The sequence below is a fragment of the Tetrao urogallus genome (assembly GCF_951394365.1).
Source record: "Tetrao urogallus genome assembly, chromosome: 6".
NCBI lineage: Eukaryota > Metazoa > Chordata > Aves > Galliformes > Phasianidae > Tetrao > Tetrao urogallus.
In genome coordinates, this window is record NC_136819.1 from 30,209,086 (window position 1) to 30,230,815 (window position 21,730).

General features: G+C 38.3%; 1 protein-coding gene across 1 annotated transcript; it reads left to right on the forward strand.

The window, feature by feature from the left end:
• Positions 1–6,073: 6,073 nt before the first annotated feature.
• KATNBL1 (katanin regulatory subunit B1 like 1) lies at positions 6,074–13,168 on the forward strand (the record flags this gene model as incomplete). The annotated part of the gene is made up of 9 exons (XM_079537320.1): positions 6,074–6,187; positions 7,169–7,209; positions 7,578–7,857; positions 9,954–10,072; positions 10,246–10,296; positions 10,378–10,467; positions 11,005–11,094; positions 11,499–11,592; positions 13,136–13,168. The coding sequence occupies 9 exons, from the start codon at positions 6,074–6,076 to the stop codon at positions 13,166–13,168; spliced, it is 912 nt and encodes a 303-aa protein (XP_079393446.1).
• Between the last annotated feature and the right edge of the window lie 8,562 nt (positions 13,169–21,730).

Genomic DNA, 21,730 nt, shown 5'->3' on the forward strand with positions numbered 1-21,730 from the left:
GAGCGAGGCGGGGCGCGGCCCAGCATGCAGCGCGGCGCCGTTTGAATGGCGCAGGCTGCGGGCGCTGGCTCCCGGCCGTAGCCTCTTTGACGGTCTGTCCTGTCGGCGTGGGCGGTCCGGTACCATGAGCAGCGGGTGAGCGCGGCCGCGCGGACCGCCGCACCGGGAAGGTCGGCCGCGGGGAGTCCCTCGTGGCGGGGCCCCTCCTCGGCTCGGGGCGCGCCCGCGACGCCGCGAGACGGGCGGGGAGGGGCCGCGGCGGCCGGGCCTTCCGCCGGCTGCTCCCCGGGGTCGCTCGCTCGGGCGGGGCGCCTCTGCGGGCCAGGCAGCCGCGGCGCGCGGGTGGGAGCCGGGCCGCCCCGCCGGGCTGCGGGGCCCTGGCGGCCTCCCCGTCGGTCTCGGCTGCGCCCGCGTGGGGCTCGGCGTGCGGCCCTGCCTCGGATCCGTCGGGGCTCCGCTTCGGCCTTCTTCTAAAACGACGGTGTCAGCCGGCAGTCAGAACCGGCGTGTGCCCACGGAGCGCGGCGGGGTTGTAATGCTGCCCGGGGAGGATAATAGCAGGGGTGAGGCCTGCTGACTGGGCTCTGCGCCCTGGGTGTGACAGGTGCCTTATTGCAGTGCGGAGGAGAGGGAGGGAGCAAGACGTCTTCATTTGCTTCAGGAGCCTGTGTTAATTGCTTTCTTAAAAAGACTTCAGATCTCTTTTTCTGCTGTGCTGGAGAGGTTTGGCTTGTCGTTCAGTGTAACAAACTGAAAAGTGAAAGCAGTTAGAGACTGTGGGGTGGTTTTGTCAGGTTATTCTAGCAACGTGCTGTGCTTTGGACCTAGGATGAGTGTGTTATTTGCTTAAAAACTGCCCCTTTTTGTGAGATGAATGTTGTCTTTCTCACTGCCTCAGTTTTTGTTCTTCCCACTGTGTAGCTGCAGACAGAGAAGGACAATAAGGGTGGTTGGCCTTGGTGGGAGAATTAAATGTAACAGATGGCAGAGAAGTGGCTGTTGGTCCTTGCTGGGTGGAAAAAAAAAAATATTGTTTCAGTTTAAAGCTGTTCCTTCATTATTAATCAGTGCATGTAATTTTGACTAAAGTGTCAGTAAGCTTATTCAAGTGGATTCAAGTTAGCTTTGTGTTTAATTCCTCAGCTTTATAACTGAGAACTTTTATTATGTTTTAAGAGTAGTATTAATAGTTAACCTCATATGAATATGTTTACATACATGAATATCCTGTGTTGCAGTTTTATACTAGTTTACTTGAACTACATCCTTAAGTTTTGCAGCTTGTCTTCTTGATGCATTTCAGTTAGAATAATAAGGATGTCTATGGATCTGTATCTTGATCCAATGGTAAACACCTTGAGTTTGAATTAAAGATTTTTTAGATGCTCTTGACATCTCATCATCAAAAGACGTGCAGGGTAACATTAAGTGCAGTGCATAATGCCACGTGATCTCAAGCCATGAAGTATAGGCACAGGCTGCATTCAGCTTCATGAGGCTAGGTAGGTACCTGTAACTCCATTAGGTTTGGAGTTCCAGTGTACCTTTCTCAGAGTTTGAATTTAAAGTTCTTGCTAGAGATTGGAGTTAAATAGCGAATAGGAAAAAAAAAAATTACTGTGTTTGTTTTTTATGGATAATTTCTTAAAGCTTATTGACAGTATTAATGTGAGAGCTCCAACACATTAGAGCTCTGTTTCCTGCCTAACAGCTGTCAGATAGTCTTAACACAAAAGAAGTTTACCACCTTGCTTTTCCTGGAGCGTTAATAGCTGAAAATCAACAGGTAAAGAACATTGTTTTGTTAGTGGAGGACTGCTTCTATGATTCCACTTTCCAGTGCTCTTTAAAATTTAACATGCCTTTAAATTCTACTTCCACATGCAGAAAATAGTATGGTGCTTTTACTACTTTCACCTCTCCTGGACAAAATACTTTTCTAGAAGTTAAATGTCCATTTATTAGACTGTGTGAAGGAGTACTTTGCCCCATGCCTGGATTCATCCTCACTAAACTTTGTTGAACTCCAACTTGTGATCGCTTCCAAAGCTTCATTATGACTGCTTATGGCAGCAGGCCCTGAACAAATTCTGTGCCTATGTAGTAGGAGGCTGAGCTTAAAAAATTGTAGCAATGTTAACTTGTCACTCAAGTAGTATTTCTATATGCAAATGTAGTTGATGTTAATTTTTCCTGTGTAGTTCTCTTCAAATTGAAAGAAATGGCCTGACAGGTACAGTTAGCTGAAATTTGTGCCCTGGTGATGTGTGAGGCTTGTCTTGTAGTGTTGAACGAAAACAGTGCATTGATGATAATTCAAGGTTTTAAGGAATGCATTTCTTAAGATAATTCAATACATAACACTTACTGAACTGTCAGAGCATAATTACAAAGTTGTTTTTTTTAAAAATCTGTTTCCTAATGAAAGCATGTGGAAGGATGTGCAATCAAGAGACAGATGGATTCTGTAATATTTGTCAATCAGGCTTAAAATGAAAGGAAATGATGCCAAATTTACTCAATCTTCTACATCATACAATAGCACTAATTTATTTCTCTAGACAGATTACCCTTTTGGAAGTAAATTTGGAATAACCATTATTGGAAATGTCTCATAAGCCTTTTACATCTGGCAGTAATTAGTAAAATTAGTTGCTCTTTCCTGGCTCTGTGATGTGTGCCAGCTTCAAATGCATTCAGAGCAGGCACCTCCTTTCTGTGGAGTAACAATTAATGAACTTTTCCAGCTGATTCAAATAAGGATCGATGTTGTCATCCTTGAGAATGCGCTCTTGATATAACGTGAGGGCTGGGGGAGAAACCCCAGAACATCTGTGATGGCTAATGTATGTGGAATGCTGTAGGAAAAAGGAGCTTTTAAGAATTCTGGCAATGGATGGGGTGGGACGAATGATTCTTTTAGAGGCTATTGCAGATGACTGAAACAAAACTTTCACGTTTGTTTTGCTGTCTGCAAAGTACTCAAGTCTGTGCACTGTAAGATATCTGTTATGTTAAAACATGTGAAGGTTACATAACATGCACAGAAAAGTTTGTCCCCTTCTGGGGGCCATGCCCAGAATGTCAGCGGATGGGAGGGAGTGGCAGTGTTTGTTAATACTTGTCTTTGACAGCTATGCACTTGGAAGCCATTTAGTGCTGCCTTCCTTCATGCAAGTGCGGTGTGATTCTAGAGGCGTATTGCATCTGGGTTAGATCAGAGTTTTGTGGGGGATATTTATTTAAATAATTAGCACAGTATTAGAGCTGCTAGGAGAACTCTGCCAAGGTAACATCTAGTGGTTAGTTAAGGATAACCTGACTTCCCATTACACGTGGTTGCTGTTATGCTGGTCATTCTGTTTCCTGAAAACTGAGGAGAGGGGAGGAAGGATTGTTATCTGCTTAGAAAAGCCCTTCGTTAAAGGGAGAAAATGGATGGAATGGGAGTCTGTCAGCATGATGAACTTGTGCGTTTCTGTTCTGATTTACAGTTGTCACAAAGTGTGCTGCAGAGCGGTTTAAGCTTGTATGTTAAAGGACTAAGGCTGAAGAGACTTCATTTTATCCTTATTTTTTCAGTCATGTGAAGCAGAGGAGTTGCATTAGCCTTAAGAAATAATATACTAGGCTGTTTGGAACAAATATAGCTAGCTGCACTCATGATGATGGAATTGTCAAAAACTCAAGAAGTTGAGGTATAAGTTGTGTGACCTGATATTAAAAAAAAATATATGCCTTTTTAAAAATTCTCCATATGTATCAAAAAATAGCAGCGGATGGCAGCGTCTGACTGTTCTAGAATATACCTGATAGTTCTCTTGACTGCTTCAATTTCCTGTAAAGCCCCTCTGTCCCCAGCATACAGATTTTTAATTGCTGATCAGTGATCCTTATGGAACGCTGAGCAGTCTGAGTGATCTAAAGCAAACTGTCATATATTCAGATCTTATTGTGGGTGGTAATTATTAGCTCACAGCCTGTAATTCTGTTTGTGAACCCAGAATTTCTTCACACCTGCAGACATAGATGCTTTGCTCTATGTTCACCCCCTAATCTTTGTTTCTGCTTATTGTTCATCACTGTTCTTTAATTTGTCAGTTAACCCTCATCTTTAGTTTCTGGTATAACCTGGTATTGCCAGCAGCCTTCATTTATCCCCTTCATGAGGTACTGTACAAATATTTCCAACTGCAGTTTTTCTGCAGATTTCCAGCAGTGTTCGCTGTGGGAGCTGCTTAGATCGCTTATTACTGTTAGGTATTTCTCCATGCAGAAACTTTCTCTCATCAATGAATTGCTTAATTTCTCAAGAGACCTCAGTGAAGGACTTCAGGAAGCTTTTTTGGAATCCCGGGTCTGATCTGTCCTTCAGCTCTCCTGTATCCCATACTGCACTACTTTCTGTGAATGTGCATCACAGGCTTGGAGAATGCCATTAATTCTTCAAAGCAAGACTCAGTGAGGTTGACTCTTTCCCAAGACATTATTTGTATCTACTAATTCTATTCTTAATTGCATTGTTTACCAATTTGTGCAACAGAGATGTCACTGAACCTTCCTTAAGGCCATCTTTAAATACTGACTGTATTTTCCTTTCAGTACCCTAGCAGCTCTACAGGAGAGGTTCTGTACCTCTTTTAATAACACAGCTATTTCTTCCTAGATTCATACGGCTTTTGGATGTATGCCATCCATTTCTATGGGTCTGATGCTGTTTGCTTTGCTCATGTTCGCTGCTGCTGCTTTGTCTTTAGATACCCCCAACAAAACCAACTTGAAAGACCACACTAAACTGTAGGACAGTGAGCACAGATGTAAGGACATTTTACTTCACTAAAAATTCCTTTGTATCTGATCATCAATTGGGCCTTTTGGGATTTCTGTTCCTGGCCTCTAAAGAGGGAGTCTGTAATTTTACATTCTTTTCCTGTTTCAGCTGGAGGCTTCATGCTCTCTCATCACATTTTATCAGTGTGTAATCCTTTTCACTTATCTCTTTAGGGCATCATCAAGTTTTATGTAGAAAACTTACCTTTCTAGTGCAGATATTTTGACTCAACCTTAAGAAAATGACTCACATACTGAAACAGATACTAACCCAGGATTCCTTGTTAAGACATTTTTCTCACCTTATGCTGTTTTCCACTCTTAATTCAAATGCATTTTTAGTTTAATACTGTTGTTTTGTACATTAGGAATCAACTTTTTTCTTTGTATGAAAGAGGAGGGAATATGAGATAATTTATTAAACAGGCAAATAAGAAGCTGCTGCTCTGCATGGTTACAAGCTGTCATTGTCACAGCAATAGTCACAAAAATGACTATTCAGGAACTGAAGTTAAGGACCTTCTTGGTTCTGACAGGCTGATTCTGTGGGATTTCGCTTCAGTGGCAGTTGGTCCTCCCTGTTCTTCTGGAGTGCTACAGAAAACCACTTGCCTGTATATACATACAGATCATCTGCAAAATAGAAATATTTTTTTTTTTACAAGTAGTAATACCCAGGTGGTATACTGAGGAGAAGTTGTGGGAGGGAATTGCCAACCAGGTAAGGGGAGATATCTAAGGCATTTTTTCATTCTGATTAAGCTTGCCTCGTTCCTGAAAAATATGAAGTATTTTTATTTTCCTGTCTTTCCTCATTTGGAAACAGTTGAGAGCAACTATATTTCTTTAGATAGCAGATGAAATAGACTTGAAGGAGAATTCTCATGAGTAATTTGTCTTATATTTTACATGAATTCCTGCGTGTATGGTATCCTAGAGTGCAGGTGTACTGAACTGATCTGTAAACAAGATCCATGTATCTTGGGGATGGCGAAGAGGGATTTTTTGCTTTTGGTGGGGAGCTAAAGGTGGGAATTCTGAAGTGCTTATCAGAGAGGTACTAACAAGGCTTCCAGCTAATGTTGCTGAACGGTAATGAATTGATTTGTTTATATAATCGAATATCTTGCAAGTATTTGAACTGTTTGAACTGTAGTTGCTAGTTGCATTTGAAGAAAGCTGACTGTTTTACAAAATATGACCTGAGTTAATCTTTCCCTTGAAAATAGGGATTTGAGAGATTATGGCATCTGACGCTCACAATGCTAAAAAACAGAAAGTACTGCATATTGAAGGTCGTCCTGTTGATCTCCCCAGAAAAAGAATCCCTTCTTCCACTAAAAAGATCATGAAGGAGGTAAGGTATTTCTGTCTTCCAGTGAAGCTGAAGTTAATATTCAAATAAAAGTTTATAGCTTTGCGCAATCTAGAACTGGAGACATAGCGGTGTTGAGTATGTTTTGTATTTAGATATAGAATAGAACAGCAATTATATCATGAGAAATATTGTTATAGGCACACAGGGATGACACAGATGTATCATGTTGTCCATATGAGCAGCAGATAGCAATTTGGTTCTGTTCCTCTTCTTTCCTGCAATCTTATCAGAAAAAGTTCTAGGTTAGGAATTCTATTGTCAAAAAGCTTTCCTTTGTTAAGAGACAGCAAATCTGAGAGGTGGGGTAGGAGAAATAGTTCTTAAGACATTGAAGTTTACTATAAACATTTAGAAATTCAAGTTCAAGCTGTTGCTTAATTTTCAATGGTTTTATGCATCTGTATGGCATAACTCTAATGAATTTTCTTAGTCCTTCAGATTATTGACATTCTGTGCAGCCTAATTGGTATCAGGGTGCTTATGTTTCCTGTTGGTGAATCTAGGATAATCAAGCTAGTTCTACCTACATCAGCCTTCGGTTTTTTTGTTGTGCTTTGAAGAAATATTTTCTGCTGCCATCTTTCCTAGCATCTGCTAATCTGTTATATTGTTGGCCATTAGATGTATATGAGAGACAGGTAATGTAACTTCACCATCAAATTCCAGAAGCTTTTTTTATACTAGTCGCAGTTTTTACTTCTTTGTCAGTCTCTGATGTTACAGTCCTACCTCTTCCAAAGACTTCGCAAACCTTTAGTTGACTGTGTTGTTGCAAGGACAGCTGTATGTCTACTTACCACTGTGAAATAATTTATAGAAATGTTAGTGTGGCTGTGCTTCAAACAGAATAGAAAAGGTGGCTGGGAGGGAATCCGTGGCAAATTTAGTCCATGATAAAGCAGTGATGCTGTTTGAGTCTTTTTAGTAATAGCCTGTCCTCCTTTGTTCCCTTTCTCCCAGGATAAGAAATCTCCAAAACAGCTGGCTTCATACACAAACAGGTAGGAGGGTCTTGCTGTTTAGAGTCTGAAGTTTCAGGAGGGAGTCAAGCAGGGAGGAAGAAGCAATTCGAATTTATTACAACACCCAAATTGTCACAATGAAAAATCATAACTGTACTGACAGTGCTTATAGTTGTCCATTTCTATGATAATGAGTTAGTTTTTTTTAAAAAAAAAGCAGGAAAACAGTATTAGTGGTAGGTTTTATTTCTGGTAACCCAGTTGTCATGAGGCTATGTACTGATGGTGAAATGCTGAAGTAGCCTATAAGTTTACTGCTGAATTCATAATGATATATTTTACCTTAATATAAAGTGTTGACTTAAGTATAGAATTACCTTTACTAAAATACTCCTGTATTTTTGCAGAATAACAGTTGGAAAAACAGTGACCAGTCCCCTATCTCTCTTCAAAGCAGTACATTGTAAAAGAAAAGTCCATTGTTATATTGCAAAGCCTTGTTATAAGAAGAAACAGTTCCCTAAATCAAGGGGCTGTAACATGGCAAATAAAGAAAATGAGCTGGCTTGTGCAGGGAATCTGCCAGCAAAACTGAATGATGGTCGTACACACTTGCTGAATTCTAGTGACTCTGGCTCATCTCAAACAGAAGGCCCCTCTTCCAAATATAGTGCATTTTTTTCAGAGGTAAGTTGAGCTTAAAAGAAATCTGAGTTCAGTGTAAGCATTCTTGTTAGTTTTGAACATGAGTTCAGTGTAAGCATTCTTGTTAGTTTTGAATAGTTTTTTGAGTAGATTAGTTTTCTTAACATTCAGATTGGCTCAGTTTGTGATTTGCAGTCTTATTCCTCAGTAGACTGATTCAGTTGCCAACAGTAGTAGTCCTGCCACTTTATCAGCACAAACTTAGATCTGACATCCTAGTCTAATTTCAGATCATACCAGCATCAAGTGAAAAATACTGTTTTGGCTGGGTTAGATTTCATGACTTAAGATGCATGGCCTCATTTGTTTTTGAAGGTGTTAGTGTATGGATGGGAATAAGCTGGTGAGATTGGATGGGGTTGTTTTTAATAACGTTAGCTTGGTGACCATGAAAACAACTTAAATGATTGTGAAAGACTGTTCTTACAGAGATTACTTAAGGAAACTCAAATGGTTGCAGAGCTTTTGTAACTGGCTACAACATCAGATGGATATGAAATAAATGTGTTTTGTGACAGAGCTTTCTCAGTCCTTTTCTGTTGAGGTTTTCCTTTCTTTCAGTGTAGCTGTTTTAAACACCTACAGGCCTCACTAGGTAACAAAGTGAGTCATGGCAGAAAGCATGACAAGTAAGACTGTCGCCATACTGTCTCTTCATGGCAGCTTCTACCTACAGTTCCATGAAGAGAGTGCTCTGGAGGTGCCAAGTTGGTGGTACCTTTAAACACCATTTAAACTAATGGCTTCAATGAGTGAGTGGAAAGTAAGCTAGAATGGAGAGGCTGCGTGATGGAGAAGGATAAAAAAAATTGTGGGATCATAGAATGGTTTGAGCTGGAAGGGACCTTAAAGATCCTCTGTTCTCAACAGCCCTGCTATAGTCAGACACCTTTCCTTAAATCAAATTGCCCAAAGCCCCATCCATCCAGGCTTCAAGCACCTTCAGGGATGGGATATCCACAACTTCTCTGGGCAATTTGTTCCAATGCTTTACCACCCTCATATTAAAGAATTTCTTCCTAATATCCAACCTAAACCTACCCTTCTACTTAAAAAATAAAATAAAAAAAAAAAAAACAAAAAACAAAAAACAAAAAACACCAAAAAAAAAAAAAAACCAAAAAAAAACATTAGCATCTTGTCACAGAATCGCAGAATGGCCAGGGTTGGAAGGGACCTCAAAGATCACGAATCTCCAACCCCCCTACCACATGCAGGGCCACCAACCTCCACGTTTAATACTAGACCAGGCTGCGCAAGGCCCCATCCAACCTGGCCTTGAACACCTCCAGGGATGGGGCATCCACAACCTCTCTAGGCAGCCTGTTCCAGCACCTCACCACTCTCTCTCTAAAGAACTTGTCCTATCACTGTACTGCTTGATCAGGTCTCTCTACATCTTTCTTGTAGGCTCTCTTTACATTGGCCTTCTAGTACTTAAGGTTTCCCCAAAGCCTCCTCTTCTCCTGATCAGTCAAAATTCCCTCAGCCTGTCTTCTTGGGAAAGAGGTTTCAGCCCTTTGATCACCTTCACTGCCTTCCTCTGCATCTGCTCCAACAGCTCTATGTTGCTCTTACGCAAAGAGTCCCAGTGCTGGATGCAGTACTGCAAATTGGGTGTCAGAAGAGCAGAGTAGAGGGGACCGATCATCTCCCTTAAACTGCTGGTCGTGCTTCCTTTGATGCAGAGCAGGTGATGCGATGGACTTTCTGGGCTGCAGACTCATGCTGCTGGCTTGTTTGAAATACTTTCAAATGTAAAGTATTTAAATAAGCGCTTCTCAAAGTTGTTGAGACTTATAGGTTAATGCCTATGAGTAAGTGCTGTAATTATTAGATATCTCTATTCAAGTGTTTGCAGACCTTATTCTTGCAGATCTTAGGTATAGTAGAAAGTCTGTTGGTGCCTTCTTCCAAGGGTGATTCATGCTCTAAGGCTACTATTAAGAAAACTTCTATTAATCATGGTGGTAAAATATATTTTCACATACTCCAGCATTGCCATACTGAAGCAGCTTATTGTGTCATTGCTGACTACTTACCTTGCTGTCAACTTCTGTATTCTTAAAAACATACAGGTTTCTCAGGACCATGAAACTATGGCTCAAGTTCTTTTCAGCAGGAATCTGAGGCTGAATGTCGCTTTAACCTTTTGGAGAAGGAGAAGTATAGGTGAACTGGTAGCCTACCTATTGAGGTAAACTTGATTTTCTCTTCCTTTATGTTCTTAAAGTGGTAGCAAAACCAAATACGATGCAGTCTTTTAGGATTTCCTTAAATCTTGTAAATTATCAATAATTACTTATTAATGGAAACATAGTTCAACCTGTGCTCAACTAGTGACACTTATTTTATCTTCCATGTTTCTAGGATACAAGATCTTGGAGTTGTGGTAGACTGCCTTCCTATGCTTACAAACAGGTACAAACAGGAAGTGGGACATGTGAATGTACTATGCCCACAGAGAATTTCTGGCACTTCTGAAACATCTTGTTTTTTAAGTTTACAGGAAGAAAAACCATATATTTCAGTTGGCTGCTGTGTAGATCTTTTGCCTTTAGTGAAATCACTACTTAAAAGCAAATATGAAGAGTAAGTATCAATTTCAGATGTCTAAATGCCATTCCTTCCTGGCTATGTGGTATCCATGTGTTTAAAGATGTTTGGTCCTCTGACTCATCTTCCCACCAGTCCTGCCTTTCTTGGGGAAGCACCTACCTAAAGGAGCTTCCGTATAAGCCTTCATATTGTTTTTAATAGCATTCAGGGGTTTAATTTAAAACAAACAAACAAAAGTTCTGTCGGGTTAAGCAACCATGGGGGAGTTAGTTCTTGACTTCGTGTAGGTATATCATTCTAAACAGTGAAGCACAATGGCAGCAAGGTTTCAGCATGTTCTTTAACATCGGTTAAACTTTCAGGTATAACATAAATAATCTCTTACTACTTTTTAAGAAATACTTTAGTTTACAACTTAAAAAAAATGAGAACATGGGCCTAAAATTGAGAATTTGTCTAATTCTGTCTGTTCCAAAACAGCAAATGTGTGGCTTTCTAAATTGCATTTGTGCTTGTATGAAAGTATTGGCTGACTTGTGGATATTTGAATTGTATAAAATGTTATTGCAGATATGTGATAGTTGGTCTAAACTGGCTTCAAGCTGTAATTAAAAGATGGTGGTCAGAACTATCTGCGCATAAAGAGAGGGCAGAGGATGGGTGAGTATAGTGTTGGAAAACATTTAAATGTTTCTGTAGCTGATTTCATCTCAAAATCCCTATTAATTCTGATCAACAGGAGCGCACCTTTTTATACAAAGGAAAAATTGATGCTTAAAATTTGAAAATAGAAGCTTAAAAGCATTTAAGTTCTTTAATTGTCAAGTCACAGGTGGTGTTTGGAAATTTGCTTGAAAGATTATCATTCTTGTATTTCTTTTGCTTTTAACTTCTAGTAAATAAAGAATATAATTATTGGGATATTAAGTGCTGCAGAAAAAATATTGATCTGAGTTTATGGTAATATTAAGACTAAAGCGATATACAGTATGAAACACCTGTTTCAATCGAAGTCTGGGAAACTGTAGTATACATGTTAAAAACTATTATTGGTTCTTTTTCAGAAATATGGTTATTTTAAAACAACAATTAAGTGAATTATGGGAACAAGAAAATCATCTTACTCTGGTTCCAGGATATACTGGTAATATAGCAAAGGTAATCCAGTTACAGTTGTTCAGTAATAAGTATAGTTATGCCATTTATACATGTAGTTTTCCTCTTACTGGATGCTATTTACTCTAAACTATTAAAGGCTAGAACTGTATCAGCTGTTAGAGTATGTTTCACCAATGCTCAAGTATATTGCACAGTCCTTAGTCTGAAATTCTAGTATTGTGGTTTAGGATGCTGATGAATTTTTATCTTTTCCGACCTTTATAAAGTATCTCCTTAATGACATTTAATAAAATAGTAAATAGTAATAAACCTTAGAATGTTCAAAAAAAGGGGTTCAGATAAGTAAGTAGACTGTGAAGCACAGGTGTTTTCTTTAAAATTTGCTGTACCTCATCTGTGTGTGATGCAGCAGATTCTCACTCTGGTAGTGGTGTTAGCATTTGCATGTTAAGTGACCAGGACAAGTGACAGCGTGCTAAATTCTAAATCTTTTTCTGGCCTAATGCTTAAAAAATAGTAATTTTGTGGAGGGCAGAGGAGCAGCTCCATCTGAAGTGAATGACCTCTGTGCCCTTCTTGGCATACTTACAGTATCAGTACTATGCGTGATGTCCGATTAATACATGATTTGCTGTGTGTGTTACTCATCTCTCTAAAGGTAGTTTTCTGAGGCTGGGCACCAAAGCTTACACTGAGGAAGAAACAAACCTCCCTCCCACTGGCATGACCTGAGAAAGGCAGGGAATGAACCAGAACATAAAGCAGCCATTTAGAGTAAACTTGAAAAGAATTTAGTGATTGCCTGCTCTATTTATATGTGTAGGAACTTTGTTGGATCTACAACTACTCAGAATCTTACAGTATGTAGTTACATAGAATTTGCTGCATTGGTGAATCGAGCAAATAAGTTTCTTACCCTCCTGGGACTGCTCTGTTTCCCTGTCTGGAATTTTGACACAGTTGACACAATTGACAATTTTCTACAGGGCTAATTACAGGCTTCTTACAGAGTCTCAGATAGTTGATATTCAGAAGAATCAACTAACTCTCCACTGGTAGAGCAGTGGTAGCTTGTAATATAGATTGCCCAGTTCTTCTGATGGATCAGTGTAGCAGTTACTGCTAGCATCAGTTTTTCCTTCTTTCTGTTCGTTTGCCTCCTTAAGGTTCTCCAGGATGTGTGTGACCAAGGGCACCTGAACACGTGAGGAGCAAAGGAATAGTATAAGAATGTTGGAGGGGTGTAGGGTGGGTAACAATGACTCTTAAACATCATCATTTAGTGAGATTATGTCTATGAAATATAGTTTTGTATCCTGCCATTGGTGTTTATGAAGTGAGCAAAGAAATGCTAAGTTGATGGCTTTAGACAATTAGTGCCACTGTGCTCATAAGCATAGCATTAAAAATTGTTTTTGAAAAAAAGAGAAGAAAAACAGTCCTGAACATGTGGATATTCTGAAATTTGCCCTAATTGTAATTCTTATATTACGGTCCTGATTGAGTAACCTATTCTTAGACCTACAGTTGGTATTACAAGAGTAGGTAATATGACAAACATTGTCTTTTTTTTTTCTTCTAGGATGTAAATGCTTATTTATTACAACTGTGCTGACACAACTGAGAAATGATGCGCTTATGTGGTGAAACAATCCTTTAAAATGTTCCTGAAATACGTCCTATTTCTGAAAGCCTTCTGAAAAATATTGGTGGAAGAGAACTGAACTGTCAAGCTGTTTAATGAAACCACTAACGAAATCCTAACAATCTACTTCACATTGAAGTGGAAAAATGTCTAGTAGGAGCAACTTTTACTTCAGTGAGGTGAAACTGCACTATGAAAACTGTATGCCTTTGCTGCATTTGGGATTCATTCAATTACTAGGTATTCACTGTTTTCCTACAGCATTGCATAAAAAGATGAATTCAAGTGGTTCTGCCGTCTTGTCTGACTGACAGTAATAAAGAACCAACACGAGCAATCGGCATTAAGAGCTTTTAGTGTTCATTCACAAGAACTCCAAAATGCACAGCTATCTTCCAACTATATTAAAGACAACTCTGAAATATTCAATTATTTCTTTGTTTTAATTGAAACTAAAGACAGTTTTTGTTTGCACTATTGAAAAAGCATACAACAAAAATGCCTTAATTACTAGTGTTTGAAAAAGCCAATGTGTTGAGATGTAAGTAGCTATTGTATGTTCAGACTGTGATGAAAAAGTGCTACAGAAGTCAGGGTTTCACATTGTGTAGTTGTTCTTGAAACATTGCACATATACAAAAATTAATGTAAGAAAAATAATATGAATACCTGAACTTAAGCTTGGATAAGCAGTTATTACAAATGTGAGCAGAATGGTGAATATACCAAACAAATTTTTTTTATATTGTATATGGATTTCTAACATGATATCTTGTTCTGTATCATTTAAACTACATGCAAATAAGTAAATATATTAAATGTATCTGTTTTCTTCTCAAGTTCATAAAAATAATTTCTAGAACAACTTCTTCCACAGTACTTTCTATTGTAGATATTTATATCTGTTATTTGTGAAATGTTTACAGCCAGACAAGGCCATTGTTACTCAAGTCACATCCTTCATATTCTACCTCCTTTAAGGAAATGGCAGATAGCTTTGCAAAATCAATTACTAACCTGATTTAATGCTGTCAAATTAGTACTACTTTAAACTGACATTGTGTCTGACAAACAGACACAAACATTGAAAAAACTATCAGCTTTTACTCTTCTACTGTTGTTCTTTGCTATTTTAATTTAAAAGCTATACAGTCGCAGCTCTGAGGGAGTTTAGATTTTTAGTCTTGTTTCCATCTTCTGGTTAGGAAGCATGCTTTTCCAATTAAAGCATATAAAGTGCCAGTTTTTCACTTAAACAGAAATATAACACCAAATCTGTTTTCTAAAAAATGAAAAGAATGATAAAGTACTTGGAAAGGTTATTTTCATGTCTAGCATAAAATGAATGCACTTTTACTGAAATGTCAGGCAAAAAGACTAGTGTGTTTTGTTTTGTTGTTTGTTTTTTTTTTTTTTTTACTTTACAGATGAAACAGATATCTTACAGATATCTCAGATACCTTACAGATGAGATTTAAATTCAAGTAGTGATCAACAGCTTTAGGCCTCCTGTTACTTCATTTGTAGTTTGTATTTTATTTATGCATCATTATTGCCGATTTCTGAAGACCAGTTAGAAATTGATCATCAGAACTTGGTGCTCTTTAATTATTAGAATATTCTTCAAACTATCAAATGTATTGTGCTACAGGCTATCAGCTACAAGGAAGAATGTTTGAGACATCCCAAGATTGCAGCTTTCACTGGGACAATCTCCTGAGATATACATAGCACAACATAGCTGGAATTATGTATAACTAGAGGTATTTCACACCACAAAGATTTTTGAGGCAGAACTTAGTGTCTCAGAATGTTTTTTCTGTCTAGTAAAAAAAAATTGAAGTACAATTCAGTAACGTTATTTTCTTTATTGTTCTTTAGAGCACTGATATATAAAGCTAACAAAGGCTTGGAAAGTAACTGTTGGAGCTCTTAGATGGCTCCTCAAGGAGCATACTGTAAAGGTGGTGGAAACTCAGTTTTTAATTTTTCCTGTTTTTTTTTTTTTTTTTTAATAGATAAGGTGAAAAAATTCATGGCCATATAATTTGGATACTACAAGAAGTAATCACTAATTAAAATGAAATACTTTACTGTTCAAAAACTCAGCTCAATATAGGTATGAACATGTAGTCTTAAACTGAATTGTACGTATGGCCATGGATTTAATAATATATAACCGTGGATGGTGCTTTTTTTAAATGTCAAGATAAGATTGTCTTTAGGATTATTATTGATGAGTAATAAAATAATGCATTATTTTTTAACTGCCAAAAGTTGTATTTTGACAGCATCAATAATACAATATTAAACTTGAAGTCATTAGTATCTGTGCCTTATTTAAAATGATCTTATATGTTCAGAAGGCTTTTACTTGAAGAGTGAACTAGAATTCCCCCTTCCCTTAAACTGAAGTTACAGAAGCTTTCTAGGAAATTGGCTCAAATTTAAAATGTTTTCATGTTAGGTAAATATTTATCAAAAATAAGTATAATGTAGCTGTCAGAGTATAGGCAGTGCTGAAGAATGGAGGCTGAAAAAGCTACCCCATTCATGAGCTGGATATGAAGAAGCTAGCATGACCTAACCATTATGTGCAACACCATTTGGAAGGAATCGCACCTCTTTCTTAGTAAAGAGTATTCTGCAGTGGAACACCCTATCACAGGTAGGTACTACAGTTCCAGGCTATATAGTAATGCTGACAAGTAGTTAGTGGTATTAAAAAAAAAAAATGAGCATTCACTTTCCAGGAGCTTATCTTGTGGAGGGAGACATAGTTTGAGTCATCTTAAGGCTGCCTTATTGTTATCAGAGGCTGCAGTTTTTAGTGTCTTGGGAGCAGGAGAGGTGAAAGAATAGGCAAGGCCAAAAAAAAACCCAAAACATCACTCCATGTCCTCAACTGTGACATCAGTCCCATTACTTTATTTTGTGTATCTAAAGTAACTTGTGTTTTCTTTTTCTGGTGTCTGAAGTAGGCACATTTTGTACTTTATGCATTGCATTGACGAGCAATGAGTTTTTTGAAGACATGCTAGTATCAGGGTTCATTTTTTCCTTTCTTGAAGAAGTGGATGTTCTTGTATGTAAGAAGTTTTGCATAAGAAAGATTCATCTTGCAACTTAAATATAGCTGCTTTACAATGTTCATCTTGATAGGTCTTCCATTATTACAGAAGACTCAATATATGGAGATCTGCAGCTGTATTTTGTCTCCAGTCTTCTGGTGCAAACAGTCATATGGCTTAGGCAGCTATTTGAAAGTACAGAGCAATGCAAATCATGCTACTGGTATGAAGTTATTCCAACCTTTGAACTGTATGAATTCTTCAGTTTGTGAAGGCACTTGGTTCTTGCATGGGAAGCTTATACTGAACTGATGTTCCATTGGAGGAAAAAAAAAAAAAGCAGCTCTTAATAGCCTGTGTAAATGTCAGACATAGTTTAATATCTGTCTTCAGTCTACCTTCCTATATGTGATAGTAACTGTAGGCTACAGCTAAAGAATTGCTGAGAGAATAATGTGAGTGTGCTTTAATCCATTATTTTAATTCCCTGTTAATTGTTTTGTTTTCTGCCTTGGAATGAGACTAAATGCAAGTATTTGTCTCCGGGTATTTCCCCCATATATTCATTTTTCAGCATTTAATAATGTTATTTCTTCCTCTTTGTAGTCTAAACATACTGTGAGTATCTGCTGTTGAGTTGAGGAAGAGTGAAAGCTGACAAAATAAAGGTAAGACAATTTGAAAGCTATTGTTAAAATTTTTCCTCTTAAACTTTCAACACAAATTTTATTAATATCTGCTAATGGAAATGGACATCCATGGCTATATGCTTGAGTCTCAACTTGATTTTTTTTTTTTTTTTACTCTAAATAACCATAACTGCAGGGTAGTCATCTTTTTTTTCCCCACGAAGGACTAAGTTGTACTCTGATACCAACCTGTAATATGGGGACAGGGCTATGGTACTGTCTTTTAAGGTAGAAATGACCACACAGACTTGAACTATTGGAGGCCTACAGCATTTTTGTTTCCATAATGGTGAGAGTTTTGTAGTGCACGTAGACTACAACAGTATAAATGGTGACCTCAAAATGAAGTGCGTTGCTTTCAAGTTAAATGTGGCACGTTTCTGATTGACGCAGATCCCTGCTTTAATTCAATCTTTACCTGGAGCGATGTGGGGTAAACAGACACCAATAGTCAGTTGCCCCATTTCAACATTTGTATGTTACTGTAACAAGATGCAAGAAAGCAGTTTTTGTTTTCCAACAGTTCTGTTTTTTCACTCCTTACTACTAAAGCCATTTAAATTTTCTTCAGGAAGTGCTAGTCCCCAAAATACAAACAATAAAAATACTCTTATGAATATATAAAGTAATACATTTACGCCAATAATGTTCTGTTAATTTTGGAAGGAGACTGTTCTCTATGTGCTTGACTTGAAAGAAACAAAGCTAATATATTTTACAGAGATAGCAACCATTTTGATTGTTACTTTTTTTGAGCACTGTATGTATTGTGAAACTACTAAATATCAAAATAGTATTACATTGCAAAGCGGCCTGCTATGGTGGGTGTGTTGGAATAAATACACACCCTAGCATCATACTTTAATGTGAGCTGTGAACTGTTTCAAATATCTCTTGTAATTTAGGTAGATGGTTCTTTTTCAAGTTGTAGTTCATCAGTGTAGCTTTGTTTTCAAAAAGTCAGAACTATTTGTCTCTTGCAGTTGTTATCAGATACTCCATGGATTGAAAGCTGTAGTCAAATAGTTTAACAAATATCTTGGCGTCAGAAAAATAGTCAATATTTTGTGGTAACAGGCTTTAATCATGTTGCTCCATTGTTTTAAACAAGCTTATCTCCTCTGCATATTTCTAAATATATTTAAATATTTTCTGTAAGGGAAATTTTTAGAGGAGGCTAGAGGAGGATTGCTACTTCCAGGGAAATGCTTGGATTCAAATAAAGAAGTTGCATAGATACACTTTTTCCTAACAACTGGCTCTATTGTGTCACTGTCAAGTTGTGTTACCACATGTGAATTTGCTGTTTCATATTTGGTCTTTGGTCTAGAAAGATGGTACTGGAAGGCTGAAGTCTTTTAACTCCTGGTGCTAAGAAACCAAAAGCTACTTCTTTGCTGATAGAACTTCTTCAGTGAACACAGGAAGGAGCAACTTGCATGTCTTATTTGGAGAGTGCAGATAACTTTTTTCTTTTTATCTCTGCTTATAGTACTTTGTCTATAGCCAGTATAGGTCTTTGTCTGGAAACCAGTAGGCTTAGGTGTTGTGTTTGTTTAAAATAGCATTAAGTTTCTGACTGAAAAGGAGGAGGCAAAAATGCTTGATTTTCATTAGTGTAACTGTGTGCCACCTAATGCTCCAGCTGGAGGAGAAAAGTAAATAATGTTGTCAAGGAATTATAAGTGATGACAGGCATTGGTTTCATTGTACAAGCAGTGACCAGATTTTATTTTGAATGTTACAAGATTATTGCCAGTGTTAACAAAGTAGTAAACTAAAGCAGCACTGAACAGTAACTGACAGGTTGTATTCCCTGTCTTTTACTCGAAGTCTAAAAGCCTGACTTTTTAATTGACTGAAGTTGGTAACTATTGTTCAAGAGTTATTTCTGGAGTAATTCTATGCCAACAGCAAATACTAGCATTAAAAATAAGCTGTGCAGTTAGTTGCCCTGCTCATTAATCTGCTATTTGGGCAATGGAGCAGTGCTGCTAGGGGTTCTACTAAAAGCGTGTACTGCCCTCAGAGTAGGGGGCTGTTTGGTTTTAAACACATTACAGAAATTCTGTGTACCTAACAAGGGTGCCTGTGCTAGTGGAAGATTCAGCTTTGATGTAGGCAGTGTTTCTAGTCCTGTGTGACTAATTCCATTACAGTGAGGTACTCGAAGAGGGAAGCTTGGAGACTTGGTGCACGCAGAGCAGTCTGGTTTCTTCCCACTTGCTGCTCTTCCACCCCACTGACATGTTGGAGCACATCTGCTTGGCAGAGTTCCCAGCTCCACATCAACCTTGTCACCTATCCAAGTGAAAACAAAATGCCTTCATGTTTGGTATGCCTTGTTTCCCAAGTGATGTCTTGTATTTTGAGCCTTCCTGCTTCTTACTGTAAATCAAACCAACTTAGGGCCATTCGACTGTAAAAAATATAGGGAATAAAGAAGTACAGTGCTTGTACTTCTGATGATAAATATGTGAATGGCGCCACTTTGTTTAGTCCTTACATTAATACTGGAAACACAAAAGAATGCGCATTAATATAATTGCTGTATCAACTATTAGGTTTAAGTCAAAATTGTTGTATTTGGAGTGCTTGTATGAATATAAATGGCGTTAAAAAATGAGATCCTTGAAAAACTAGTGATTAAAAATGCCCACAGTTCTGAATGCTTATAATTGGCAAACTGGTGGCTTGTTAGAGAAAAATCATGCTGCACAATGGTGTGTGGTTTAGTTTTGAGTTTTTTGCTCTTTATTCACCTTGTCTTCCTCTCTAAGTACAGGTTATTATACTTGTTTGTATCTTGAATTCTCATTTTTGTGAGCTTATGCCTTTCAGTGTTTGACCCTGTGGAAAATTAGCAGAGATGGGTGTAGTGAAGATGTTTAGCATTCTTTTTCACAGTTTGCTGGGTAAAGCATGCCTATGGAGTTGTTACTGTGCAGAATTCTCTTTCACTTCTTTCTGCAGTGCGTTTATACCTCTCCTGGTGGTGTGTCCCTTAACGTCTGTGAAGGGATTCTTTCCATCTCAACTCTTGATTTTTAAATAGCACCACGTGCTTTGTTTCATTGTTAGGAAAAACTAAATGCTTAAAAACTAACCCAAAAGCTAGAATTCATTCATCTCCAGCATAAAGTCATGTTGTGGTCAGGTGACAATAAATGCTGCCACCCTCTTTCCACTTGAAAAAGAGACATAAGAATGTGCATCTGAGGGTTCCCTGAAGTTAGCAGTCAGCTTTCTAGATTGCTTGACTGTTTTTTAGCATGACCTCAGCCACTTCATTCTGCAGGGCTGTAAATAGGAGAACGCCCTTGGACTGTCTTCTTAGAACTGGCAGCTTGCTAACATTGACCTTCACCTTGGGGACTGACAAGGAGTATTCTTGCATTTCTGTATGCAAGCTTTGTTATGTATTTCTGATACTTTGGTCAGCCTGCCAATGGTTTTCTGTAAGGTCTGGAAAATGAGAGTTTAGCCTTGTGTCTGGTTTGGATTAAGCAGTTCTGGAATCAATAATTCTGTCTTTGTGAAAGATGACAAGACCTCTTTCTCCATGAGGCACCAAATCTTAACTGTGGTTTTCGTAGGTTTCCACATATAGAAGTCTGTTTATCCACAGTTTTTGATATTCTCATTAACATTTTTTTCTGACAAAAGGATTGGTCTGTGGTTCCTTTGTAGTATGCCGTTAATTATAATTAAGCTATGGAAAATAGTATAGTTTTATGAGACCAGGTTTTTTCCCTTACCCCGAGATGCATCTCCAAGATGCTGTTGGCCTGGAATCTTAGTCAGAACTTGAACTGAATTTAGTGGTATGAAGTAGTATCTTACCTGGTGTTCAGGAGCATTGCACTTCTAATGAAAGTATTGTCTGTGTTGGCTTTGCAGCAGTGTAATTGAATTTAACTATCTCAGCAATGAGAGACATAAGTGAGAGGAGGAAGAACTAATTTGGATGGCTCCAGCAAGCCCTAGCTTTTGCTCCCGCATTCAAGGCTAAGATAGTAGGAATATAAACACTAATTTCTGCCTTAGGGAGTACCTTAACCGCATCTGCTCTCTCTCGTATCTCGCCTTTTTTCTTATGGCACTACCAGCAGTCAACCACGCCAGGGCTGTGAGGTATGTGGAGTGGCTGCAGCATGGCTGCCAGGTTTACTGCTCGTCAGTTTGCAGCTCTGTCACAGCTTCACCCACACAATTGATTCTGCAAAGGAAGGAGACCCTATTGCTGAATCTTCATCAGGATTCCTTCCTAACAGAACTTCCCTTAGGAGATATTCCAAATTTCTATCTAATGCTATGTCCATCATCCAGTACATTCTTTTTTATCTCCTGTATTTGCCTCTTTTAGGTCAAGGTGCCACTGCACCTTTTGTTTGCCAGGAGATTATTATCAATCATCTTGAATTCACTCACTCAGATTTCTTGGTCTCCCCACCTTTTCCCTGTCATAGAGATTCTTCAGCCAGATACCTGGCTGTGTAAAAACCTTCATGCTAGTGTCCACCTGAGCTCAAGCTCTCTATGGCTTCTCTGGACCTTCTACTTCAGATACTTATGCTGCTGCCACTTAGTGCTAATTGTTTTCATCAGGTGTCATGTTATTTTATTTATTTAAAAAAAAAAAAATCATGGTTTTTAGGAATGAGAAGGTCACTGGGGTATTTGTTTTGTTTGCTGTGTCCTTCCCCTTTCCTAAAAAGAGGTGTGACCTGGACCTGCAGTTTACTAATGTATGTTTTAAAGAGTTTATTCTC